At 52.5% G+C, this 19,577-nt stretch overlaps 1 protein-coding gene across 1 annotated transcript; it reads left to right on the forward strand.

Moving 5' to 3' along the window:
- Window positions 1–3,334: 3,334 nt before the first annotated feature.
- Window positions 3,335–3,706, forward strand: PG985_005491 (uncharacterized protein; the record flags this gene model as incomplete). The annotated part of the gene is made up of 1 exon (XM_066825260.1): window positions 3,335–3,706. One exon carries the CDS (start codon window positions 3,335–3,337, stop codon window positions 3,704–3,706), a length of 372 nt encoding a protein of 123 aa, XP_066688420.1.
- Window positions 3,707–19,577: the final 15,871 nt, after the last annotated feature.

A 19,577-nucleotide genomic window follows, 5' to 3' on the forward strand; every position in this document is an offset into this window, starting at 1 on the left:
CATTTTGACACCAACAGGAGGTCCCGATGAGGATTGGGGCGAAGGATCGAAGTCGGGCGGTCCCGATGGACCTTCCTTTGAGCAAGATCTGCCGCAGCAGAACATAGCGAACAGAGGTAGGAGTTAGATATTCCAACGAGTCCTGTCGTCTTCCTAAAGAAGGGAACAGAAGGGAGGCGACAGGGGCATCCTATACCCATTTTTTAGAGGAGGGGGCTATGAGCTTGTGGCTGGCTCTTCATCCAAGGCTCATTGCAAGGCAGATTCCCTCTGCTTTGTAAGCGTAGTATGGGACCATGCAGTGCATCGTCTCTGGTGTGGTTCGCGTACGAAGCGAGAGCAACAGGGGCCAGGAGTCGAAATCCCTCAGCACCCCTGCATCGCTGCCAATAAAGAGGGCATGCTGCATGGCGCCCATGCGGCCGCAAGCAGCCTTCATGGCGGTGTTTCTGGCCTCTACCATAGTGACTCCGGACCCAATCTCCAATACATCGCAGGCTACACCTCACCCTGTTGATCGTTAACGCTTTCATTTCTTGCTGCCACGTGTGAGCACCTAACATCTAATAAGCTGAGAATTGGTATTATGGACGTACGCCAACCAAGTCCAAACAAAGGTGCTAGGTCCTAGATCCGGCTCGCTTGTCTGGCAATCTTCGGGTTGGTTGTCGACTCAGTCCCATTCCATCGACCACCTTGCCAGAGTCAAGTCCTCAGTAAGTACAGGAGCGGGGATTCAATCAGAAGGGTTCCGGTATAGGACGCTCTAAACCCCAGCCAACATATCCTATTCTAGTACAAGTCGGATGCATCAAGGGTAAAATTCATACACAAATGTTGGCCAATCTCCGCCCATATCGCAACGGGAAGCCTCTAGTCTTCCATGTCCGATCTGGGCGCTACCTAGAGGGGGCCATTGCAGCCGCCGGGCCTGCACGATTTGATCAGCGGATAGCCCGCTCCATACCTGACGGTTCAAGCTAATCAGCCAGAATGCCAGGCCTAACGGTTCGGGGGGAAGCAAAGTACTATTGGTGGCTTGTGTCCGCAAACAAATGTCTGGCCTTGGCCTCCAGCACAGGGGGCGTATGCAGAATCATCCCGGCACGCCTCCAATACATATCCGGAGTATGCAATAACCATGACTGTGTGGCCTGGCGATGCATGATGGCGCTTGGAGGCCACAAGGGCATGTTGCCTTGCAGCAGAGGCCGAGTCTAGATCGCCGGCTGCGTGCTCGAAGCTGGGAATGGCGATAGCAATCTTTACCCGATCGATCTTAAGCGTCCTGGTCTTTGTTTGCCCCTCAGTTTCTCCTACCAAAGTGGTGAAGAGGTTTTTGATGGCTGGGATCATCTGTGAGCACGGTTTGTTGTCGCGTAGGACGGTTAAGGGGCGACTGAGACGAGCGTTGGCGAAGGCCAATCAAGGGCGACGAGTAGAAACAGCGGTGCTGATAACAGCATCCAGCCTGTCTATCGCGCTGGAACCTTGGCCAAGCTCGCATTCTACTGCCGCTCAATGAAGAGTGGTAAGGCAGCGAGCTGGCCTTCTAAACACAGCCTGCCCTCCAACAGACAAGCAGATAGCACGACCAATTGCTATCTGTTGCTTCGTGTCTTTTTGGGTATACTTCCTCTTTTTCTGGTGGGCAGCATTACGCTCTTATGACGAACCCGATTATGCAAGCGAATCCGAGCCGAACGAAAGTGAGACCGAACCAGAGCAGGTTCCCGACGGTGTAGTTTCACGGGTATCATCAGGATAGGGTGTTCACGGTGCGTCATTCGTTTCGGCTGCTAAGCATCGACTGTATGACAAGGACAACCAAAACACCTATGTTTGTTTTTTATGTTCGACGATGCTTCGGAATTCGGTTTCTTGGTATCGGGCTGGTATGCTGGCTTCGGCACACGATGCAAAGACGCCGCGTCAGCTCTGCGCATGCGCCATGGAGTCTACTCTACGACCTACGCTTCGTTCCTGTCGGCCTGAATGTACTGGCCACGCTGCTCCATGCGTTCGCTGTACTTTGTAAGCATCGACGAGTAGCACAGCCGCTGAAGGCTTGCCAGTTACTCCGTGTGAAGTTTCGCCTCGAGCTTCTATTTCTTTCAATCAGCCAGATCATTCTGTCACTCGCGGTCGTGGTCGTGTTAGGGAGTGAGATGGATTAGTACGTAATCACAATAGAGCGGGTCCCTACTGGCCGCCTTATACGTTACCTATGCACGCACAAAAGTACTAGATAACATAGTTGTGAAATTCCATTCACCTACTACTTAGATTGACTGGTAGTAACCGACTTTGGGTAAGCGTCCGATATGCCTGACTTGCTTCTGCTTTGATTAAACACCCTTACCAGACTGGTCTGCCTTGTGATATTTGACGCATTAACATGTGCCACGTCTTTAGCCGAACTGCATACCGCTGAGGGTCGTCCGAAGATCCTCCAGCATTCCCATCATCTTCTTCGCTTCGTCTGTTATGACTTCTCATACGCCTTCGTGATTCCCATTCCGGAGCATGAACCTGACAACACCACCAGAGCCGTGGCGGGCACTGCTTCACGCATACTAGTGGTCAGTCGTGAGGAGCAAGACATCCGCACCAGCTTCTTCGGTGTCTGTGCGTCACCCTGATCGGCTCGACGACGCTGCTCTCGGAAAAATCGATCGCCATCAGGGTTGTTCCATCCCTAAAATCGTTATCATTAACAACAATGACCTGGATGCAGGAAATGGCGGTCAGGAGGAAGAGGAAGCATTGTGCAGATCGGCTCGAGGGTTGTTCTCGGAAGCGTGGTCTGCTCTACAATCGTCTGCAGCCGGCGCAGATGGCGCAGAAGGAAGCTTCGGGGCATATGCCGAGCTGCGAACAAAGGAATAAACTCAATACATTTTGGTACCTTTATCACGTGCGATGTGAAATATGAAATACAAGTTGGCGCCCGTGCCTTAGAGGCCGCGTGCTTTCTACCGTCGTCCCCGTTGCCGCGTAGCCCGGGTTAAGGGGGTGGCTGCTGTCAGCCACGGGAGAAGGTGGCTACGCTACGTGGGGCGGGCTTCCAGTTCAATTGCAGTCAGTGCTCGAAACAGCAATAAATGCCATAATCAACTTATCCGACATAACGACGTAATTTAGGACGCAAGAAAAAGACAATTCTTCTATCGCGCTGGCAACGCGCCGCATAACGTACGCCGACGACCGACGACCAAGCCTTAGCCTATACATATTTGAGTAATAGATCTCCTTCCCTTTTCTCTCCACCTTCCTCTACCAAACAGCAAACCTCGAAACCCTGTCCTTCGCAACTTCAAGGACGGCGAAAACGATGGGAGACCAGCTGCTTCCCAGCACTGTGCCCTCTGCACAATTCACAGGTCCCGAAAGAAGACGCCAGACGAGTTGCGATGCAGCTAGGGCTACTCGTGCACGAAAGCCAGAAGATATTACGCAGATGAAGGCGACAATAGAGGGACTGCGTGATGAGATACGGAAGATGAGAACTGAAATCAGCGGTCTGACTCTGCTCATCATCAAGACCCCTAATCTGCGTTTCGCTGGTTCGGAGTCGATAGACCCTGCTTTAATCCCGTCTGCAGGTTTTCTAAACACGTACAATATGGGCGACCTATCCGGACCTCTGTCAGCCATGGCCCCGTACGATGAATCCAGCACTTTTCGGAGAAGGCGCGGAGTGTAGTGTACGATGGCCCGAGGACATCATCAGCGATAGAGCGAACTCTGCGGACAGTGATGCTGCGGCCTCTATGAAGCAGTCGCTTGACAGGCCATCTTTGCCTTCCAACAACAGTGTCGAGAGGCGAGCCTAGCCTTGTATGGAGAAGACAAACGACCGAGGTACAAATGGCAATGCTTTCGCGTACGGGAGAGAAACCTCACGGCCTTGACGGTAAAATTGCTGGTAAAATATAGAAAATAAAGGCTTACTACCTGTATTGAAGGCTGATTACGGTGACTGACCATTGCATGGAAGCTATTGATGTTCGGCTCACGTCCCAAAAGAGTATGAATATTGAAGGGAGGTGAAAGAAGCGGGTTGAGGGGATGGCGGGTCTCGTCAGCTACAGGAGAAAGCAGCTGCGCTACGTGGGGCGGGTTACTAGTCTTATTTTGTCCTCGCGAAACGCCCATCAATCAAGACGCATTATGGCCCCTTTCCCACCTTGTTTCTTGCCTTCATGGCGGCTGTCAAACAATCGAGAGTAATTCGACTGTTCTTTGGCGCCTGCACCGTGCAGCACAGGACTTCCTGCGGATCCCACCCTGCTCCTTTCCGTGTACAATCGTCCACTCCACGTTCGAAGCTTCAGCCTCCACTCCTGGACCAGCTCGGCACCGCCCACCACTTCTTCCCCGATGATAGTACCCAGCCACTGATCATACCGTTACAGCACCACATGGCTTTCCAAGACAGAATCAAGATTGGGAGAAACCAAATTTTCCATCTCGTCCCGCCGCATTTGAAGCAACGCTGTGCTTACTTCTTTACCGTGTGCCGCAGTAGCTATATACCGAGTTAAGTGGATGAATAGCCATCGACTGAACGTTTTCCTTTATAAAGGCAAAACGTCCAGTCGAGGCTCTTCGTACCATCATTGGTGCTGCACAGAGGTAGGTCGACAGTATATCTCTCTTCCCACGGTAGTTCCTGTTCCGTCTCGACTTCTTCATAATACCCTTTGCCTTTATTGTAATATAATATCGCGGTCTTGATTCTATTTCCTTCCTGTCGGAATAGCTTATCAAGGCTAGTAACCATTGTGGCGTCGTCTCTTTTGAAGGATTCCCAGATGTTCAAAGCGATCTTCGATGCTTTAGGATAATACAAGCCGAGCTTCTGATCAAACCGTTCCGCGGGAAGAAGACTTTCGAGCAGCTCTTTAGAAGTTAGATCGCCGGACCAGTCCATGGACATTACCGCAAGTTCGTGTGGGCCATCAACCCCGTTCATCCTATCAGTAAGGCCGAAACCTAAAAAGACAGGGTTTGCACCTAGTTCGACAGCCTTGCTAAGCCAATCGTTGCTGGCAAATTTCTCTTTTAACACCTGGTTCAACAGCTCTGGTCGCGAGTGATGCTAGTTGTTAAGTCAGACATTGTGAATGCAAGGAGACATAGAAGTTATGTTCTAGTACATACTGTATCAACCTGAAAGATGGGGTACTATATATACATTTCGTAATGCTCTAATATACTTGCTTTAAGTTCTAGAAAGGAGCTGTTCTACTTCTGGCTCCAATTTCGTTCGTGTTGATTATAAGTGGTGGTGCGGGTTCGAATAAACACTTGCTAGCTTGCCGATGACTACAACACAGGTGGAGCGGCCAGGGTCAGGAGTAACATGAGCAGGAAACGAAGCAGGCCAATCGCGAAAGCTATTATCGTACACACACACACAATTTATTAACGCCCGGGCGGCGGAGCCGAAAGGGCAACTAACGCTAGTCTATTGTACGGTACCCTATCTAGGAAAGTACTGACGGAAAAGGAGCGACATGAGCCGAATCTGGAGTATGTAAGGGCTTCGGGTGACAAGGAAACGACTCAGGAATGCAGACCTGTCGGCCCTACTGTTGGAGTGCAACGTCGGAAGAGTAACAATGGCGCACTAGAGCACTAGCGCAGCCAGCGGGCCAGGTCTAGAAACTTCACTTTCGGGTCCCTCCAATTCTTAAGGGATGGTGGGGGGCCGAAACAACCATTCTGGTCCGCACGACCGTAGTCTCCAATTTCATCCTTTTCGACGTGGTGCGCCGATTCGAATGGAGCGAGAATCATCCAGCAATATACAGTACTGCTTGCTTCTGCACCAGCTCGAGTACACCCACGGGCTGTTTCCGGTCCTGACTACTGTTGGCCCCTGCTGCTGTAGGGGCGCAGGGTCGGGCGCAATTGTTTGCAACATAAGCACCGAGTCAATTCGCGACCCCTCGCCTATTAGGGCCAACTGCACAACCTCCCCGGACCGCGCAAGAACCTCTCCTCGTCAAGACACGCCAAAGAGAAGTTGGGCCCGAAATCCATCTTGCCAACATGGGTTCTGGAACCGGATCAGCAGCTCCCCTGGCGACGCTCGCCCAACTCGAGCTCATCATGTCATCCCCATTTCACTCCCGCAAGCCAAGCGTGACTACAGTATATCTACCATTACGCAGGACGCTATTGTAGCTCCATGGACACTCCACGAATATGCTCCAAGAGGGTCCAGCAAATTGCCCGAACCGTGTTAGGTAGCTAGGCCTCCGTCATGGCCCACACCAAGGCGCAGAAAGACAAGGTTCGCAAGAGAGGCTTGTCGCTGCAGAACAAGACACAAGACCTCGGGCCATTATGTAGCGATCTCATGATTGAGGCCTACTCTCTCGCCACTGTGTACAATTACCCCTATCTGAGCTACACTAGGCATTCAACTCCAGCCCAACGACGCCACCTATGATTATGCCGTAAACAATCCCCATATAGCCTTCCGCAGCTAAACATGCCCTCGAGATACTTGGCTGCTAGGACCGCATCTCTCCACGCACATCAGACAGTCTGGTGGGCCATTGCCTGCAGAACTGTAGTCCCATTATTGTCCGATGACTCTAGCAGTGATGTTGCATTCCCTCTTCCACCTCCGGCACCTCTCTCGACTGATACACCTCTGCGAAGACCGTGCCTGTCTCCTTCGTACCGAATACACTCCAACCTTATTAGTGCTTCGCGCGCAGCTGTGCGAACAACACCCTGCAAGCAAGCAGAAGACTTTGACTTGTGGAAGAAGGGATGCTTTGAGACGTCAGTCGGCGACGTTCATATGGTATGCTGTGGTCTCTTACAATCATCGGCGGCAGCTGTCCGGAGTATAGCATATCCAGGAAATCCGCAGCGTCGTAGGACCAGTAAAACCCCTTGCGAACTAAACCCGTCATGATCTGTTCCACATACGAGACCATAAACCGATGCATTTCTCGTCGGCGACTGAGGTCTGTCGATAGTCTTCCACTTAGGTCGAGGGCTATTGTTCCATCATTAGGTCAACTCATCGATGTGTGTGTATACTGGTCTGTTACTTAGTTTCACCGTCCCATTAGACGCAACACGTACATCCGCTGCGCGGGCGTCCGTAGGCAGGGACATAAGATACATGATGGCGGATACGATCTGTTGCCACCAGGTCAGTATCTAGAAGTCTCGCCCAGCCCCAGGATATATACCTGCATCATAATACTCGCAACCTCTACCTCGGATCGAAGTGGGGCGATGGCAAAGAGGTCCAAGTCCAAGTGTTCATGGACCACTGATGTGGTACGACCGCTGCAGTAGATCCCTAGGAGCTGTGCAATACTGGGATGGCTGATCTCGGAGAGGACCCCCAACTCCGAGACCGTGAATTGGGGGGCCTGTCGGACTTGGACGACGTGCCCGCTACCCGACCGGTGCATTCCAAGCCAACCGCTGCCGTTGGTGCCTAGGTGGCGATAGTGGGTATGCGCAGTTTGGCCGATATAGAGCGGGGGCTTTGCCCGGACCGTCACGAGGTTGCGATCACGGCAGAAGTCTGGCATGCGCTTGAGAGACATGATTTTCATCAGGCACCATTTCTTTGGGCTTTACACTATGGAGCTTATATACATTGCTCAGATGGGTGCTGGGACTAAGTGCCATTTGGATACAGCTGGCGCCGCAAATGTCGCCTGAGGTAAAGGCAACATGCGACGCGAACCGTTCTGTGAAGTCTGGAAACATCGTAGTGGCGTTTTGAGACGAAATAGTACAATACGGTACTCCAGCCTGTCAATAACGAGTTGGCTTTTGCGAAGCTAGCGGAAAGTGCTTCTTCGTAGCCCGGTTAAACAAATCTTGCTGTGAGTAGGCCTTTCTGGCACGGGAAGGTACGATACATAAGCCACGGTAGGATAGATGTGGTCCTAGGGATAGAGAGAGTTGCTGACGCCGCCGCCACTCAACAGGGTGAAAGCCAGCGAACAGCAGCAGACTCGGAAAGTATGGACACTATAGAGGCGCTGGTGCTTTCACGTGGCAAGTCACTCGTTCCCGTGAGTTTCGTCACGCTACGTACTATATCATAGAAACCAGAAGCGTTCGTAGTCCCTCACATCAGCCCCAAATGCTTCGCTTCCGCTCCTTGTATCTTCTTTCGCACCCTACTTCATCTACCTCCTCAGTCCCAGTAGGCTACATATCCTCATTCTATCCTCTTCGAAGTGCACAGAGCGGGCATTGCGTCAGTCACCACAGGTTCGACACTCAACAAGCCAGGTTCCCACTTCCACTCACCCCTACGCCAGGTATCCATCAACATACCGAGGCTCAGAGCTCGACTCCAATGATTAACGGTACGATTGCTGTGGTCGATCTCACAGTCGACGTACTTAACTGTCGCCAATGTCGCAACGTTATCTCGAGCCATGCTGAGACGGCCGAGTTCTGCTATGTTTTGGAGCATTGCCGATGTGTACGTCTTGTTCTCCCACATTGAACTGCGCTGACGAGCGACAGGTGCTTTGCTCCGCGTGTCAAGTGTACCGTTGTCCGCAGGCCTCTCATGATCAGTTCTATGGGCGACAAAGCCCCCTTAAGACATTCCGTCTCGGGACATGTGAGATATGTTGGCAGTGGATGAAGGTTCCGGATAGGTTGCCATGTGGTAAGTGAAATGGTCTCATGTTGGACTGGGCTAACTTTCGGAAGGACACACGTTTTGCTCCAGATGCGTGAGACTGCATCGTATTTGCTCAGTTGCGTGCCCAACATGCCGGACTGAGTGGCGCGATCTGCAACTTCGACGGTCTGATCGCACTTGTCGCATGTGGAATATCGGAATGGAGACAACGGCGGAACGAAAGGTTAGGACTGGAGAAAAGCCAATAAACCGGTAGGGTTTATACCTGGGAGGCCACTCTCGTTCGGACGGCAACGAAGGCTCAATAACAACATGGGTGCTGGGCAGTGACACAGCCACTTTTGTCCATGTGGCTAGTATGCTTAGCCACCCCCTAGACTCGGTGTAAATGCCTGAATGAATTCGCTGCCTGTTCATTCTTCACTCAACCTGGATACTGCTGAGAATGAATGTTGCCTTTTTCGAGCTTATGTCTCGGAACAAATTCTGCTTGTGAAGCTTTCTCGGCTTTTACATGATTAACTGCTGTCCAATCTACCAGCTCTAGGTTGCGGACAGTGGGACTGTACAGTCAATGAAGGCTTGATGGTTCAGCTAAAGACCCCTCGTTATGGTCGACTCAAGAGCTTCTGGATCGCTTTGATTGATCCTGTCGAAGACTTATCCGATCAGTGTGGGTTTGGTTACCGATTGCCTTATCCTATTTTATTCCCCAAGCTAATATTTCTGCCTGGTGCAACCCCGAAGTTAATCCTATCCCACCGATCAGGTTGTATACCGAATTCCTCCTTTCAGCCGTACCACCTAAAACGGTGGAAGCTACCAGCCTTACCGTCCTAGATTTTGACCCCTATGCCCGGATTCTCTAGCATCTCGACGATCTGATCTATTGCGATCTCGAGTGCCTTTCCACTCATATAGTCAAACCCGCTGAACGCTCGTGTGTGCTCGTCCCAAAAGATCTGAACAGGGTATCCCTCTCCGGCTGGTCGCACCGCAAGGGAGAGGCATGACAGTTTTGGGCCCTTCCGGAAAGGCAGGCCTGTAGCGGTGGGATAGAGAGATAAGGCCATACCGATCCCCAATGCGTATTTATCACCTCCATCTACTTCATATTTAACAACGCACTGTTTCCTCCAATATAGATTCCAATATCTACATAGTGGGATTGGCGCAATTCGCGTACCATCTCTCCCTTCTCCCAACTTGTGTTTATCGGTCGGTACCCTACCTATTGAACCTTGTACGTTGTTTTCTCGAAGTCGTAGTCAAGTATCTCAAAGACATGAAACTTCAGAGAGCGAATCCCACTCTTTTTCAAGCATGTATCTCGGCCCTTTCTTTCATCCCAGAAATCATATAGGAGTGAGTCGTCCGTGCGCTGCACCTCTTCTTCGCCCGTCCATTCTGTTTGGCCACCGGCCTCGATTTCTATTTCGAAAAGATACACTTGCCTAGGCTCTTTGGTAGTCGTACGGTGAGCAATGCTAACGGTCTCTTTAGGCATGTGCGGAATCACCACGTCGATAAGGACAAAGATGATCCCCTCCTTCGCGACATCCTCTCACAAAGGCTTCTGCAATGAATCTTCTAAGCTGTTCCATTGATGAATCTATAGTATCTCGCTCTCCTAAAAGTAACGAAAACGCAGGATGTGTCTTCGTAAGGGAATATCTAGATCTGCATGGCCCTCTATGCGCTTCGCATGCTTTACCTGCTCTTATCCTCCGCCAAAATTGGCGACGCTGTCTGCTGTAGTACTAGCTCTTCCACGATCCCCATCGACCTCTGAAGTAGGATAAGTGCTTTATGTATATTTGCAAGTAGCCTGTAGAGATTTCTAGCTTCGGAGGACAATCGCTCCTCTGGGGTGAATCTCGACGTGCTGGATAAATCCTCGTTATCGGTCGAGGGGCTGGGCTGCTCTGGTATAGCGAAGCTGCTCTTGTCTGAGGCTGAGTCATCGATAAAATCCTTGAGGCTACCTGGGCTGTCTAGTACATCACTAGAGCGATGACTGTTGGTCCCTAAATCAATTAGCTAATGAAAAGCCATCTTTTGCTTAGCCATCGACTTATCTATGTCGTCGTCTTCCGCTTCCGAATCATCAAGGAATGTGTTGCAGTGAGCTGACATTGCCGTGGCTGTCCTTCTAGATATGCTGCCTATATATGCAAATTTCGTTTGAAAAGATATTTTAGGTAAGTAACAAAAAGCTCAGTTTCAATACGAAGGTTGATAGGAAGGAGAGGCGGAGTGACGGAAGCCTTGTGTAGTTCTACTATACTACAATCAATACTTTCCTGGACATATATACTGAAGTCGACTGTATGTACGGCCAAAATGAAAGCCCAGTGTCATCAATCGTTCAGCTTCTTGCTCTTTTCGCTTTTTAGCCGCTTACATTGTAGAAAGATTGATACTGTAGGCATCACGAACATGAAGCGGTGATTCACTCAGGGGCTGTAACCTTGTTCCAGAAGAGACGGATCCTACATTCGCACCGGTTGCCTTTTGCATAGATACAGGATTGTAAGATGCATAAGCTACAGTAGGGCAGATATAGACCTCAGGATGTGGAGAGTTGCTGATCCGTCGTTCATAGCAGCAGAACCGGGACGGACGATAACACTACACAGGCGCCGGTTCTTCAGAGGTCACATCTTTGCTGCTATACAAGAGTCGCTGTACACCGCCGCCGAAGTATTCTCACGGTATCATAAAATGCCGCCTCGACGTTTCTACCTTCCTTTGCCGAAGTCTCGACAAATCCGCAGCCCAGCTCGAGCGCCGGAGCATTGCTTCAGTAAAACCTTCGTAAAAACCTTCGTAGATACTAGGGCAAAGACAAAACGCAGTGTCAAACGACTTGCAACCGTCGCAGCCTGCCACCCCATCTCCGGTGATTGCGATGCAACGGCTGGGTTTTCGGCATTAGCTTCGCTTCCGAAGTCGATAGAGAGTTTGGAATCGAAGAGGACATAACACAAGGAATTCGTCATAGATTCGCGGGCGCACTGCTGTACTGTCGTTTGGAGGTGTCACTGCCAAGCTTAAATCTTTCTGCGGTGCTGGCGCCTCGAAGGCCACCCTGGCGTGACTAATGGTTCGCTTGGCTTTGCGCCGGAGAGGTTTGCATGACTGCTGTTGAGTTCTGACGGGATTGATGTCTTCCGCACTTATGCATACACCAGGTGCTGTATTGGCTTCTGGGTGTCTCAGGGACGTAGTGCGGGATGTGAAGGACACCGGGAAACCGGTGTCAAAATCCCGGTGCGCGGCCTTATTGACACTAATTGGTGCGGAAGGCATCATGTCGCACAATAGAGAACAATCGATGGCACATCAGAGGCCGCATTGAGCAGGTAAATAGTGGCAATGCACTGATTTACGAAGCAAAGAAGCAAAAGCGAACGATCCTATTGTTTGGGAGGCCGAAACAACCATTTTAGTCCACCCGACCGTAGTCTCCAACTGTACCGTGTCCGGCGTGGTGCGCTGATTCTGAATGGAACCAGAATTATCCACGGCCGCCGCTCCAAATGATGAAAGCCAGCGAAGGGCAGTAAACCCGAGGCCGATGGGGACACGCCAAACAGGCGCCGGTACTGCCGTGCCCCCATTTTGGCCGTGGCGCATTTGCTGGCTCACTTGGACGCACCTTTGGGTCCCTCCCACCGAGTAGTGGGTGGAAAAGTGCCACTCTGACTGGTTCCTATGACCACACTGTCTGGACTTTCCGCAGCCCAGGGAGGTTGTCCTAAATGGAGCGGTGTCGCAAACCTGTGACGGTACGTTCTAGGGGTCTTGGTCCACCAGCCGGGCCAGAGTCTTGCTCTGCCATTCTGGTAGACGCCAATTATGGTGTGCGCCAATACGACTTTTCGGCCTGCTTAGAACCAACTGCGGTCCTTCCGAACTTAGATGCAATCTTCTAGATGCTGGTTTTCTAAGTGCATATAGTACTTGTTCTTCTTTGTTGCCAACTCGACAATGAAAGCAGGGGATTTTTGCACAAAATCATCGGCGATCTCGTCCTTCTGCTCCGAACATGCTGATACACAATGGGTGTAAAGGACCTGAAAGCATCGCGCCAATGATGGGTTCACGGACAGCACACCCGCAATGGCCTTCATGTTGAAGGTATTGCACGCTTCCTGGGTGAGCCTCAGAATCTCCTGGGCTCTGCGCTGTGAAATTGCCGCTCCCTTGCATAGAAGCAAGGCGGCAAAGTCCGGGGCTCCATGACGAGGCGACAAGGCCCATTCCAGCGTCGTTTGGCCATCCGACGTAGGTGTGTCGATCTCAAGGACGTCACTCTCTAGGAGCAGTTCAGCTTCCCAGAAGCGCCTTTGGCAAGCTAGGGCGAAGAGAGTCTTACATCGAAGGGTCCAACCACGAACCCCCAAAACAAATATTGCCCGACGCGCCTCATCCCTTGGCCAGACTTCATCGACCAGCAAAGGACGGTGTTCGGCAACCTTTATTCACTATGCCCGACCGAAACTAGAGCTTTCGAGAGTCTGGCGTTTTTGCACGGGCTTGGAGAAAGGATAGCACGAAAACGGATTGCCAACGAAAAAGATCTCGAATACTTTCAGCACATCAGTGTGGAGGATCCCGTACGATCGATTGTCGAGCATCTCGTATCTGTCGCCGAGGTCAGGGCGGCTTTTGCTCTTGGGGATGGTATCGTGTTTGAGAATCACCCGAATGCTATTAGCGACATCTCCGAAGAGGTCGTTGACCGCCTTGCCACACCACAACGGCCACGCACCCCCGACCAACCTCGATTCGAACGCCTTCGACTCCGGCCCGATCAAATCTGCATTTACAGGCAGGAGGGCGAGACTTCGACACAGCGCACAATGCTGTACATCAACGAGTACAAAGCGCCTCACAAGATCACTCCCCAGCATCTCCGCGTAGGGCTTCGCTCGATGGATATATACAAAGAGGTCGTGAATCGGGCCACGATCCCAACCGCAGCGGACCCCGAGGCTCTGTTCCAATACCATTCGGAACGGCTCGTCGCGGCTGCCATAACGCAGACGTTCCACTACATGATTGAGGGTGGATTGGAGTACGGCCTGGTCACCACTGGGGAGGCGATTGTTTTTTTGAAAGTGGACTGGTCCGACCCTACGACCCTATTGTACCATCTCGCCGAACCGCGGGCGGAGGTAGTCGCGCACCCGCGTGATGCGCGTTATTGTACGGCGGTCAGCCAGATGCTTGCTTTCAGTCTGCTAGCGCTGGACTACTCCCAAGGTAGACGGTATCATCGCCAGGACGAGCGTGAAGCGGTCATGTCCAGTCTAAAGACCTGGTCAGAAGATGTCGAGACCATACTCAAGACGATACCAGTCGATCAGCGGAAGGCACCATCGAGCTCGCCCGCCTATGAGCCTGACCCATACAGCGATGTTGACCGATCGCCATGTATTTCGCGGAAGAGGAAACCAAGGAAACCGCCCGGGAATGTGATGAGGATTGGTGTGCCAGCGCATTCGCCGGAGTCATCCGACGATGAGAGCACGAGGCGAATGCAGGAGACGCCCACGCCGCTTGAGCCAAGACGCAGCGGACGGATTCAAGCGGCCCAGCGGGCCTTGCCCAATCACACGCGGAAAGAGGGTCACGATGCCTACCGCAGTCGCCAGCAAAACGATAGATACTGTACGGAGGAATGTCTGCGCGGTTTGACGCTACAGACGAAGACGCGGCTTGATGAGAATTGCCCCAATGTTGCTGCTCATCGACACGATGGGGATGGTCTCCACCACCGCATTAGCCATGCCAGATTTGTGACACTGCTCCGCGACCAACTCAAGCGCACTCTTGACGACGGGATCGAGAGCCTCGACAAGGGAGGTGCTCGTGGAGTCCTCTTCAAGGTGACTCTTCTTGCATATGGGTACACCTTTATTGGCAAGGGCACGGTGCCGGCATTCATCGAGGATCTCGAACACGAAGCAAAGGTCTACCAAGCCCTGCAGCCATTGCAGGGTAGAGTCACGCCGATCTTTCTCGGGGCAATCGACCTACGTACAATATCACGCACTTACTACTACGACTTCCGCGTCCGAGTTCAATACATGATGTTTCTGTCTTGGGGTGGTGCTAGCTTGGACTCGGTGCGCACTGCAGGCGACGATGGCGATCTAAGCCGTCAATTAATCCACGCAATCCGTGCCCTGCACACTTGTGGGGTTGCACACAAGGATCTCCGGTCGCCTAATGTGCTGATCAATCAAGAGACTAGACAAATTAGGATATGCGATTTCGAGAGGGCCGTTTTGATGGAGCGTCCTCGGCCCCCTCTTGGGTCGGTGGTGCCAAATAAGAGAAGGCTCCCGACGAGAAACAGCGGGGTTGGAAAGATGGGCCGTGAGTTGCCTTATAAACGGCAGATGCGCGAGGATTTGAACGCAATCAACATGATATGCTTGCGACAGGTATAAGTACGAAGATATCACAAGCGGCAGCTTTGTCTGGTTATCTTGCAGCATATTTTCAGGTTCAATTCATTGGCAAACGCTCTAAACGCTAACTGCTATCCCTTCTGCTCCCGTGACTCCCTGGTCCTAGTCTCCACGAGGATTCTGGTGTGAAGAATTAAGAATTAGTGTGCGACGTACAGCCATTTCCTATTCAAATCGAGATGACTTGGAGAACATCGCTAGGATGGATGGTAAGAAATTCATTCCCACGGATTCCTCCAGGTAGCTGTCCTCGGTATCTACAGACTCGAAGTTAATTAGTTCGCTTTCTGTACTTCAATACAAGCATAGACAGAGATGCCGCTTGTGATACCTTCCGTATCAACATGTGCCACGTCTTCACCCGAACTGCATGCCGCTGAGACTCGTCCGAAGGTCCTCCAGCATTCCCACCATCTTCTTTGCCAATGTGTCCCGCTGCAACTTGCGTCTATAGTCCTTGTAGTAGTCTGGCGCGTGACTCGCCCCATTCTGCACATATCCTCTTGGACGGCCTGCCTGCGACAGCTTTGCACCGTTTCCCACCATTCTGGGAGAGCATTGTCGTGGTTGTGCCGTCATAATCGGCGCCAAGGGCCTTCTAGCCGCCACCCGGCCGTTCCAACGTACAGCTCTCTGCAGCGACGCATCCATCGCGCCGTGGTCGGGGTATCTTGTGGGTGCTGGCCGGGCCCCTGCATTCGTCGCCGCGGTTGGTGCAGCGTTCGTCGTGGAGCTAGGCTCGGTGCGGGCGGGCTGCCGCTCCACCGTCGGTTGGGAATCTGGAGTGCCTGCTGTATGATGAGCGTCGACGGTCAGTCGACTATGTAGTCAATAGACGAGAATCATGCTTACCTTGCGGCCTTCGCGGCGAAGGCAGCTGCCTCGGATCCTTCTGTCTCATGGGACTGTTGGGAATGACAGTCCCGCCATCCTCGTCGGGGATGACGTCGTAGACAGACAGAAGCTCCGCCGCGGCAGCGGGAACTGCTGCAACATACTCGGGATCGGTTTCGTACTCGGCATCCGCGTCGCTGTCTATGCCAGCAACGGCATTCGCGTCATCGCTGGCGTCCGCCTGGGCCTCGAAATGGATGGCTTCGACTTGGCCGCTCGATCGCGTCGCCCGGCCGTGGCTCGGTCTCGCATGGCACACGGCTGATCGTTAAAACTGCGGCTGTTAGTAACAGAGCTGGATACACTCGACGGAACGGTAACCGGGACATGGGGACGGACAATTCTGTTGAGATCCGGCACGCGCTGCCCGCGTGGGACGCGCATCGCCGTCTCCATCCGCTCGTGCGTCGGGTTCCAGTACGCAAGCGCGCTGAAGACGTCGCAGTACGCCGGTCTTGTGAACCTTGCCTTTCCGCCTTCTGGTGTGGGCCATGACAGAGGCCTAGCTACCTAAGACGGTTCGGGCAACTTGCTGGACCCTCTTGGGGCATCTTTCTGAGAGTGTCCATTGAGCTACAATAGCGTCTTGCGGAACGGTCGGTATAGCAAGCTGCTTGGTTTGCGGGTATGAAATGTTGGTGACAATGACGAGCTCGAGTTGAGCGGAATGACCTCGTCAGGGCACTTGCTGATCCGGTTCCAGAACCCATGTTGGCAAGATGGATTTCGGGCCCAGCTTCTCTTCGGCGTGTCTTGGCGAGGAGAAGTTCTGGCGCGGTCTGGGGAGGTCGTAATTACAGTAGGCCTAGTGGCGCGGGGTCGCGAATTGACTCGGTGCTTATGTTGCCCACTATTGCGCTAGTGCGCCATTGCTACTCTTCCGACCCTGCACTCCAACAGTAGGGCCAACAGGTCTGCAGGCAACTAGGAAGTCAAAGACCGGAAACAGCACACGAGGATCTTCGAGCTCTCGACGGATGCGGCGATAGAGAATACGCTGCTGAATGATTCAGGCTCCGAGGCGACCGAGCTCTACCAGAACGGTACAAGCGGAGCAGGGGAACATCAGGCTCTGGCCCTGCGCATAAGAACAGGTATGGGTATGGGCTGCATCACAAGCTGTCCGTCCGGCATCGATTCCGTCTCTCAATGCCACTTGCGTGCGGTTCCCATTCTGCTTCACAGTAAGGGCCAACAGAATTCAGGACCGAAAACAGCCCGTGAGACTCTTCGACCTTAGGCAGCAAATGACAGTACAGTATGTTACTGGATGATTCTGGCTCCATTCAGGATCGGCGCATTTCGAAAAGGGACCATGGGAGACTACGGTGGTGCGAACCAGAATCGTAGTTTGGCCTCCCAGTATCCTTTCTACATACTACTCCGTATCCTCTCTGCCTGACGCCTCAGTATCATTCACCAACTCCAAGCACCTATACAAAGGACGAAGAAGGGTACGTATGGCTTCCCGGTAGTGAGGACACGACTTGGGGTGAGCTTCCGTACTAATCTTGGCAGCAGTCACTTGATGGCATGGACAGCCTTTTCGACTTCTCGAGATGGGAAACCGGTTTTGATCGCAATAGCCCAGTATGTACATATTGTTGCAATAACACCATACAATCGGATTGTTTCGACCTAGAGTTCCCCACTCACCCCTACCATAGAAACCTCTCCTATGCTTCCTTGTACCCAGCTGGATACCGAAACGAAGCAATGGTATAAAGTCTGTTACCAATGTTTGTTGAAGATTTGTCTGGTTATGCACTAAGTCCAGCGGATGTTATTGCGATGTTATTTTGGGGGATAAAAATATAGAGTGGCTTTGTAAGAGATCTTGCGCTTAGCATACGGAAAAGAAATATACAGTCCTGCATACAGTAAAGGTCGTATAAATGCATGTCTAATACGATGGTTCATTGAATTGCTAGTCTATTTTTGTGAAACAGGCGCCCTCTGATATGTGAATAGGTAGTGATACTTGGATGCATCAAACTGCTTTCGAAACGAATCGTGGCCTCCTCCTTGGGTTCTGATGAGGCAGCCAGAATTGCAGTTGGGCAGTCCACAGGGCTTTAATGAAGAAGTACGCAAATCATGCAAGTTCTAACGGCGGCATATGTACCATACGTTGAGAGACAATTGGCATTAGAGAGCGACTGTACACAGCCCAGAGGGAGAACCTTTATTTTATTCTAGTTCAATTCATTATTATTCCATTGCTGAGAAGGGAGGTGGATGAAGAGGCGGCGGACGTCCGACGCGACAATGGAGGACCGTGCAGAGATGGAGATCGTGGTGGACGCGCCAAACTCTATCGCGACGTCGGTCAAACGATCGAAGCGGGCGAAGCCCAGCGCTAAAGCACGAGAAGCCCTACTCTCGAATGAAAGCGACAATGGACCGGAGACAAGCCCGAGCAACAACTTGTCCATCAACCCGGAGGTGCTGCAGCGCATCTACGAGCTCGTGGCCAACTCTCGTAACGAGGTCCGAGACCTGAAAGAGATCATCAACAACCAGCAGGCAATCATCCAGCAGCTCACCGCCGAGCTTCAAAATGTCACCCAGCAGTTGGAAGAACTCGGGAACAGCGCGGCCCTCGCCGGCAGCGCCCAGACGAGCCCGCAGGCCTCCTACGCGCAGGTCGCACGCGCGCCCCCGACGAGCCAGCCGAGCAACGTACGCACACTTACCTCGATGAACACGACGCCTTCCACGTTTACCGACACCTTGTACTGCACTATCGACACATCCCGGATGGAGGACGAGAAACGAGCCAGCGTGACCGCCGGAACGGTTCGAGCTGCCATCGAGAAGGAGATGCGAGCGACGGGAGAACAGAAGGACTGGCGATGCCGCGCCGTAACCATGGACCCTAGGAAGCCCCAGCGCATCAAGATCGTCTGCCGAGATGAGACCGAGCACCGACTAGTCAAGCAAGCCGCCGAGAAGACGAGCGTGTCTGGAGCTCGTGTCCTGCGAGACGAATTGTACCCGATCAAGGTTGACAGCGTCAGGCGCACAGCGGTCCTGGACGAGAACGACAACATACGAGACGGAGCTGCCGAGGCATTTGGACAAGAGAACGAGACGACAGTCGCTAAGGTGGCATGGCTGAGCCGAAAAGACAACGGGAAGGCATACGGCTCCATGGTCGTTTACCTGACGAAGGCGGCCGAGGCGCGGAAGTTCCTCGAGGAGGGCTTCTTCTACGCCGGAGGCGAGTCGGGCTACACGAGGGTATTCGAGCGACGAGAGCGGCCGGAGCAGTGCTACAACTGCCAGCAGGTGGGACACAAGGCATTCCAGTGCAAGAACACCCAGACCTGCGGACGATGCGCGAAGCAGGGGCATAGCCACCAGGGCTGCGAGGCAACCGTTCTAAAGTGCGTCCCGTGCGGAGGGACCACACGAGTCGTTTAGTCGACACTGTCCGAAGCTATACCCATCGAACCATGACTAAACCGTTCCGTATTATTCAAAACAACGTGAGGAAGCAAGGACCCGTACACGACAGTCTCCTCAACGATGAAGAGGTACAG

The sequence above is a fragment of the Apiospora marii genome (assembly GCF_038362585.1).
Source record: "Apiospora marii strain CBS 49790 chromosome Unknown utg000003l_segment0_segment0, whole genome shotgun sequence".
NCBI classification, from domain to species: Eukaryota; Fungi; Ascomycota; class Sordariomycetes; order Amphisphaeriales; family Apiosporaceae; genus Apiospora; species Apiospora marii.